This window comes from Corvus brachyrhynchos, unplaced genomic scaffold, assembly GCF_000691975.1.
Source record: "Corvus brachyrhynchos isolate BGI_N302 unplaced genomic scaffold, ASM69197v1 scaffold166, whole genome shotgun sequence".
NCBI lineage: Eukaryota > Metazoa > Chordata > Aves > Passeriformes > Corvidae > Corvus > Corvus brachyrhynchos.
The window spans coordinates 641,799-649,963 of NW_008239671.1; the positions used below are offsets into that span (position 1 = coordinate 641,799).

An 8,165-nucleotide genomic window follows, 5' to 3' on the forward strand; every position below is an offset into this window, starting at 1 on the left:
AGCTGGTGCCTGGTGCATCAGCGCAGGGGTCGCGGCGGGATGCGGCGAGGAAGGTGGGCTGGAGGGGATGTGTCCTGATTTCCCCTCTTGGGATCGGGGGTAAGAAGAATCTTGGCTTTGCATCGCTGCTGAAGGTTTTGGTTTTTTTTCCCTGTTGGTATCTGCGGGGAGGTGGTGACACCCCCAAAGCGGGGCTGCTTGGGCAGAGGGGGGTGTTCCAGCCCCGGGGATGCGGTGGGACAGGAGGACCGGGGGGAAAAGGAGCGATGGAAACTTCGGGTCTGGCTGTTCTGGGGGTGTTTTATCCCCCACTTTTACTTGTTTGCACCACCCAACGTGGGGCGGAGGGCACGGTGCAGTGCTCAGCTCCGCTCTGCTGCTTGCGGATGAGGTTGCCTGACTCCGCGTCGGTGTAAAAACCGCAATAAAAAGGCGAAAAAAAAAGCAGAAAAAGTGAAACTCTAATGCGAAGAGTTTGGGCAGTTGTGCGTGCTGGGAAAGACCCCCAGCAAGGAGTTTATTTGAAATGCGGGGGGGAGGGGTTTAGATGCACTTGGGAATTCTCTTTCTGATTCACAGTGAACTTTGAAAGTTATTTTGTGCGCTGTGTCCCCCCTGCCTTGCAGAGGAAGCGCTTCCTTCAGCGGCATGGCCGCGGCAGCGCTGGGTGACACTCGCTGAAGGGACGGGGACCGCGCTTGGTGCAGGGGAGGTTTTGTGTTGGAGCAGAAGTGACTGTAGGTGGCACAGCAGCTTTGTCACCCGTGCTGTCCCCGAAGCTCTCGTGAGGATCAGTGCTGGGGGAGGATTTGTGCCTCTGGAGCTTTTCCCGCTCCAGTTTAATGGAAAGGTTTTCATTTAGAGCTGATGTTCTGCCTTAGAGCTTTGCTCTGCTGCTTTTTCGTGTCCGTGTTGTCATTCTTGAGACCTGGCTGTGCCACGGGCTGTCCTGCAGGAATAGAAAATCATGGAAGGACCTTCAAGACCATCTTATCCCACTCCTTTCCGTGGGCAGGGACACTTTCCACCATCCCAGGCTGCTCCAAGCCCCATCCAACCTGGCCTTGGACACTTCCAGGGATCCAGGGGCAGCCACAGCTTCTCTGGGCAGATATGCACGTGGAGAATCCACAGGGAATTTTCCTCTTTCCCCCCCAGGTTGTCTCAGTGTTTGCAGGATTTCTCCTGGGGATTGTCTCTAGGTGTGAGCTCAGCCTTGACCCTCCTCTGCCAAGTTCCTGCCCCTTGAGTGGGATAAACCGCTTGACCCAGGGTTGAGTAAATCCAGCTGTGTCTCACCTGGGTTGCTGTTGTTGGGTTTGTGGCTGCTTTTTGGGGTTTTTTGTGAGGCTGGAACAGCGAGGCAACACTTGAGTCCTGTCTGCACAGCAACCTCAGTCATTGCTACCCCCCCTGTGAGCCGTGCGTCGCTGCTTCCCGGCTATAATCGGGATTTGTTGTCTAATCCATCTCAGCCAGAGCCCTCCAGTTTTGAAATATCTGTGGCTTTTGTACACTTGGTGCTCCGTAAGAATGATGGACCGCAGAGGAAGTTCCCCTCCGGCTCTCCTGTTGTTCCTTGGCAATTTGAATGCTTCAGCTTGTTTAAATAAATGCAGATAAAAAGAGTGGTTGGGGTTTTAACTGGAGCCCTCGCTTGACCCACCCGGTGGCAAAAGATAGCTGTGTGTAAGCTCTGAGTGGCTTGACTTCTAGTAAAGCTGTAGTAAATCATTTGAGGCTGTAAACATTTATTAAAACAAGCTTTAATTTTGTGTTGAGTCAGTGTGAAAACAAAGATGTCTTGGGTTTCAAAGGGAAAGGATCCGCAATGGAAGCTTTCTGCGTTGGCTTAAAGGAAAGTGTCAGTGAGAAATTGGATATTTCAGCAGAAGGGAGCTGAGGTAAGAGTTAGGGTCAGATTTTAGCTGCAAAAGTTCGAATTTAATCCAGAATTATCAGACTTAGCCTGGTGCTGTTCAATTTGCCTGTTTGTTGTTTGGTTTGATCCTCCTTGCAGGAGGCAGCTGAGGTAAGAGTTAGGCTCAAGGTCAGGTTTTAGTTGCAAAGCTGGATTTCAGTCCAGAGTTACCCAGCTTAACCTGGTGCTGTTTTATTTGCCTGTGTAAGACCAAAACCTCCAATTCTGTCCTCACAGAACTGCACTGATGCTCTGTGTAGGTACTTTATGCCTAAGGACAAGTGGTAAATCGCATTATCTGGGGAAAGCTGCTTGTTTGGGGTTTTTTTAAGTAATTCTCATACTGTGCTATGATTCAGGCGTCTCTGGGAAGCCACAGGGTTCCCAGAACCTTTCTGTTGTGGTAGGTTGGGTGACACTTGAGTTATCTCCTCCTTATCTGAACCCACTTCTGGAGAAGTCCTGGTTCCTTGTGTAGGATTTCCCTGGGAGTAAACAAAGCTCAGGACGCTTTAATGACTCCTGATCATCATGAAGCTGTTATCTGCCCTCTAAATATGCAAATCCCTGCCAAGACTTCCAGCACAGGTTAAGTCCCAGCTACCCTTGCTGTTGCCATCCAAGCTGGGTGGGGAGTCTGCTGGGAAGGATTCGGTGTGGTTAAAAACTGGGAATGCCCAGGCAATTCCTCAAAGTTCATCCTTACTTGAGTCTGAGCAGTGTTTTGGGATCGGGAAGTTTGCAGAGCAGCTCCTTCAGGAGTTTGTGCTGGGACCTGGCGATGCTGAAAGTCTTTTAGATTTTTTTCCTCTTTTTTACTGGAAATACAACTTTCTGACTCTGATCTGGGCTGAGTTCCCCACAAAGGCTCTCTGCAGAGCACGGTGACATGCTGGCCCAGAGCAGAGCACTGCGGGCTCCTGCATCTGTCAGTGCTGGCTTTGGTATCAAAGGGCTTTGCTGTCACTCATAACTCCATGGGTTTTTCTACTCCCTCTTTCTAAATTCATCCCTGGCTCTGACTCGCAATTAAAACCAGCAGGACTGAGGGCTTCACTCTACCTCTGCTGCTGAAGGAGGTTCTGCAAACTCTGATGAGCCAGTGGGGCTGTGATTTGGGTAGGGAACAGAGGCAAGAGCAGTTTCAATCCTCAGAGATTTGCTGAGAGAATGTGGGGAGAAAAGCAGGAAAACCCAGCCACAGGAGTGGGTAACACTTTATGCTGGTGTTGGGTGAGGACTTTTCTTCCCCACACGTGCTTTTGGGTTCTTCAGGTTTGAAGGACCTGATGGAAGTGGCAGGAGAAACACTGGTGGGGCTGTGGCTGCCCTGCAGCTGTGCCATGGTGGGATGGATGCCAGCAGTGCTGATGGGGGCTGTGGTGAGATTTGAAGCTGGTGGAGAGAAGATCTCAGCTGGTCCATGCTCAGAACTGAGCAACCTTTGTCTCAAGGTGTTCAGGTGGGCGAAGAGCGCAGGTGGAGTGAGTTGTTGCTGGGTGCTGCCTACTGAGGGGAACTCAGGAGTGGAAATTAGGAGGACAGGGCAACTTGGGAGGAGGATGAGATGACCTTCCTCTCCTCCTGGTGTTGGCACAGGTGCTGGCACCCTGCGGCAGCCACCTGGGCTCACCCCCTGGGACAAGCCACCCCACGGGATGCGGTGTGAGGCACCAGGTTTATTCTCCTTTTCCTCTTGCCCGCTGCCATCTCCTTTTCCAGGAGTTAAATGCCTCTTCCCCCCTGCTCGGAGCCTAATTGCGTCCCTAGGGTTTAACACGCGTGTGTTTGTTTTATTCAACGTGTTGGCTGTTCCCACCGGAACAGGCTGACTTTTTTGATTTTTTTTTTTTTTTTTTTTTTTAGGGATTGGGCTTTTTTTTTTTTTTTTTTTTGCTTATTGTGCACAACAAGCTCCTGCACAAGATATTCGTTGCGGGAGGACGTGGGGGGGAGGAACTGTAGTAATGCCAATACTTCTTGAATATTATAAACCTGGCTTATCAGCCCGACGCAGAGCTGGAATTTGTCTCTTCCTGTGCTGCATCTCTGCTTTCTGAGAGGGGCGTTTAAATACAGGCTGGAGACGCTGCCTTGCCAGTGTGCTCTGCTGGGCTCTGACAGCAGCAGCAGGGCTGCTCTGGCGCCCTTGGGGTTTCTTTTATTACTCTTTTTTTTTTTGCACTCAATCCTTTGGGGGAAAAGGAACTTCTTTGGGAGAAGGCTCTGAGACTGCATGTCCCAACAGTACGCGCTGCAGGAGGCGAAGGGAGACGCGGTTTGCTTCGTACCTGGCTCTCCTCTCTTCTCCGTCCTGATGGAGCCGGCATCCTTCTGCTACCCCCAGCTCACCTTCCTCCGCTCGCCCTATGGCCAGTTTGGGGCCAGTGCCGGCTCTTCCCAGGATTTGGCCCCGTGGCCGCAGCGTTTGGTGCCGCAGAGGTGGAGCAGGCCAGTGGACGGTGCGTGACCAGGGCTGGAAGGGTTGGGACAGGGCATCACAGAATCCCAGTGGGGTTTGAGGAGGTTTTGGAGATGGTGGTAAAGAGGGAGGTGGCGCAGGTGGGACTTGGAGGTGGTTGTGGTGATGCTGTTGGACCTCTCCTGGTCCCACAGCTTGGCCACTGGCATCTCCACCAAGGAGCAGCTCTGGTCCCTGCTGCACCCAGGGAGAGCTGATAAACAGCCTCAGCGTGGAAAAAAATTAAAAATAGAAACTGATCTGAGCCAGTCTTTTGTTTCCTAAGCTTGTTCACTTGCTGAAATGAATCCAGCACTGTGTGAAACCTGAAATACCTGCTGGAGGCTCAGCGGGCTCGGGTCAGCTTTAGGGTTGTGATGCTGTCAGGTGTCCTCTAAACTGTTAGTGAAGGTATCAGGTGTGGGGATAGAGAAAGGTTTGAAGATGTTCTAATACAGGTTTGTCTCACTACAAGGAATTACCTTGAAAATCCAGCTTGGTTCAAATCTTGCTTTAATGTAATGTGGGGAGCTTGGGGAATCCCGCTGGTTTAGGAGCCGAGCTCTCTAAGCGCTGATCCTAAGGATGGGAGTCTCAACTTCCTATAAAACTTTTTTTGGGGAAGATGAGGTGCTGTCTTGATTTCTCTTTAAAGGTGGTCCTGCCTGGAGCAAGGAGTGGGGCTGGAGACCTCCAGGGGTCTCTTCCACCCTCAAACACTTTCTGAACCATGCTCTACTTCCTTGGCATCTTATTGCCAGTCTGTGATGTGCCTTACCTGGAAAAGCTCGTCAGGTGGCATGGGAGAAAAAAAAAACCCAACAAAACATGGAGGAGACTGGCTGAGCAGTCTCGGCAGAGAAAACGCGTGGGAGGTGTTTAATAACACGCATCGCCTGTGGGTCTGTGCAGCGGAAACGCGTCCGTGGCAGGGACTGGGGATGGGGGCACGAGGCTCCCTCTGCTAAAGGGATGCCCCTTCCCCAGCCGTGTGCTGCCTCCCTTTGCCTTGCTCTGGGAAGCGTTTGCTGCCTCCTGGTAAATATCATCACTGGGAGTTTTTTTAACTGAAGTCACAGCAATTGTCAGAGTTACTGTAGGGGAGTGACCCAGCCTTGCCAGCATTTGGATAATTCGCTGTTTATTGCTGTCTTATTCTTTTAGGGTTCTGCCTTTTCTAAGGCTGAGTTGATGTTGCTGTGGGGAGTTTGTTTTTTTCTTTTTCTTGTTTCCCTTCGTTTTCTTTTTTTTTTTTGGCCAGTGTAGACCATTCCTCTGGGCTTTAAATATCCAGCTGGGGGAGACTTGGCTTATTGTGATGAAAATCTTGAATTGTAAGGAAAGTGAAGCAGTAGAATAGGCTGGAGCAGAGAATGTGGCATCTTCCCTCCAAAGCTTCTTGGGCACCGCATGGTCCAGCTCTGGGCACACGGGCTCGGATTTAAGTCCCCTCGGATGAGGTGAGGTCTTTCAGCTCTAAATTCTGCAACTTGCTGCTGGAGCACAGACTTGCTGCCCTGTTTCTCATTCCACTGCATGCATGCATTAACCCTTGCACTGCTGCTGCTGTGCAGCTGAGCTGGATGAAACACCAGAGCCCGGCAGGCACGGCAGCTGTGTCTTTAAGGAATTTGCTCTATCTCCCTCTCAGCAGCAGGTTTTTTTCCCTCCCTTCTTTTTTTCATCCTCTGGCTTTCCCTGTACTTCTCTCTGTAAGGTACAGCATCTTCTCACTTCAGTTGAGCCTGGCTGCCACAGAGCTTTTTTTCTTTTTTAAGGAGGCACAGGAGCTTTCTCCATCTGGCATCCAGCAAAACTCTCCGGCTCCGGAGCGCTGGGTCGCTTTAACTACTCTGTTTTTGCTCTTAGAGGCAAACAGCTCGAGAGGTGGTGGGATCTGGGTGGCTGGAGGAGGAGGCAGCCCAAATCCTTGGCTGGGGCAGTGGTGTCATGTGCAGAGGTGCTGCCCAGGTGTGGGGTTGGCAGAGCTGGGCTGGAGGTGTCCATCTGGGAGCTAATGGGTCGCACTCTTACTCCACCCATCCGCCGCTCGCCAATTGGAAGTGAGGGACAAAGATGCTCTGGATGGATTAATATTGGAGCCAGTGAAAAAGCAGGAGCCGGCGCTGCCTTGGCCACCTGAGCGAGTGGCCTTTGGGGACAAGTGCTGGTGGCTCGGGGGAAGCAGCCCTGAGGGGAGCAGTGGCATCTCTCTCTTGAAGAAGTAGTGCAGGTAAGTTGTGGTCTTAAACCCCCCCCCCCAAACTGAAGCAGTGCTGTTGCTGGGTGATGCATTTGGTCAGGAAATCTAAAAAAGCAGCTCTGCCAGCTCTTGAATTATTTAATTCACTAAAGTAAGGCAGGGCTTGATGTATTTTCTATGGGCTTTGCTCTGCTTAGTGATGATATCTATTGCCTGTGCTGGATGTCTCTGTGTTTAAGGATGGAGAATGCCTTTTGAATTCCATTTAAATTAACCAGAGTGCTGCTGGCTGCCGGGGCTTGAATTTAGTTTCAAGGTATGCATGGGGAGATGAGCACAGAAGAGCTTCCCTGTTCTGGTTTTTCTCTTAATTAATGGCAAAACATCCTCCCAGCCTGTCAGTGAGCTTTACATAGAGCTGTTTCACTTGGGGGAAGTGCAGTGCTGAGTGAAGACAAAATCATGGATGTAGTGTGTCTGAAATGCTCCCAAACATCATCCCTGGTGCTGTAGCCATGGAAGCCTTGTAGATGAACCATAAACATCATCCTAATGAATAACATTATCTCATGGAGTGTCAGTCTGCAATTATTTCATCACTGGACTGGGGCATTTTAATTTTGGATTGATGATGGACAGCAAAATGGGATCTGGTGCTGCTGCCTCTCCCCCCACCTGTGTTGTTGTTGTTGTTGTCACTGGTGTTGTTTTATGGCTCCTAAACATGGGAAACTGCATGGGGTGATTTGTGTTATCCTGCTGAGCCTGGTGGGAATTGCAGACCCTGTTTGTAGGGGGATGGATGAGGCTGCAGAGTGCAGCTCTGTGGCCATTTGGGTACCCTTTGGGCTGCTCTTGCTTTTCATGGCAGAGGGAGGTTTTTCTTTCTGAGTCTTGATTAGAAGCACAACTGAAAACGTGTTTGGTGATCAGGTGGCTGGGTTCACTGCTCTGCTTCTGTTTCCAGTATAGACCTTGGGTTTGGCCTGACTTCTGCTTTTCTGTGGGTTAGATCTGTTCCATCCAGTGCTTTTTTTTGGGGGGGGTGGGGGGTGGGAAGGGGTGCAGAACAACTTTGCTGTAAAAGCTTGGCTCAGCCACTGCTGCCTTCTCAGCAGCTGTTTTCATTTCTGGTGGTGATAAGATAGAGGGGGAAAAAACTTTCTAGAAATTCACTTTGTTCCAAAACATGACCCTGGTACCCTGGAGGAGGGAGGGATGTTCCAGTGTGAGACTGGTGGTGCTGCAGCATCTCTTCTAAACCCCCAAGAAGGGCTTATACCCACCCTGCTGCTTAATTTTTACAGTATTTGCACATTTAAACCCCTGCAGGGAGCAGCTCCCACCCTCTGAGCAGCCCCAAGACAGTGAAGTGTTGTCAGACTGTCTCTTAACCATTTTTGAACGGTTTACACAGTGCCACTGCAGATGAGTGGCAGGTGATGGCCCCTGGAAGACCTGCCTCTACAAGGAAGGCATTTCAGCAGAGAAAAATCTCTCAGGCATCTTTTAAAATCCATCTTCAACCCTGACCAAGGTTTGGGGCTGTTGCAGTATCTCTTTTTCTTTTGGCTTAAGAG

At 50.7% G+C, this 8,165-nt stretch overlaps 1 protein-coding gene across 5 annotated transcripts in view; it reads left to right on the forward strand.

Moving 5' to 3' along the window:
• The first annotated feature begins 3,940 nt into the window (after positions 1 to 3,940).
• SLC4A11 (solute carrier family 4 member 11) overlaps positions 3,941 to 8,165 on the forward strand; it is a 90,774-nt gene continuing 86,549 nt past the window's right edge. Inside the window, exons 1-2 of one of the 5 annotated variants that reach the window (XM_017742426.1) lie at positions 5,449 to 5,842; positions 6,447 to 6,615. Coding sequence is in view for 2 of the 5 variants with exons in the window: in XM_017742423.1 (XP_017597912.1) it covers positions 4,158 to 4,383 (226 nt within the window). In the remaining 3 variants the exon portion in view is untranslated. Of the gene's footprint in view, positions 4,384 to 5,447; positions 5,843 to 5,891; positions 6,616 to 8,165 lie in introns of those variants that run through there. The other 4 variants (XM_017742423.1, XM_017742424.1, XM_017742427.1 and 1 more) reach the window with 4 other exon arrangements.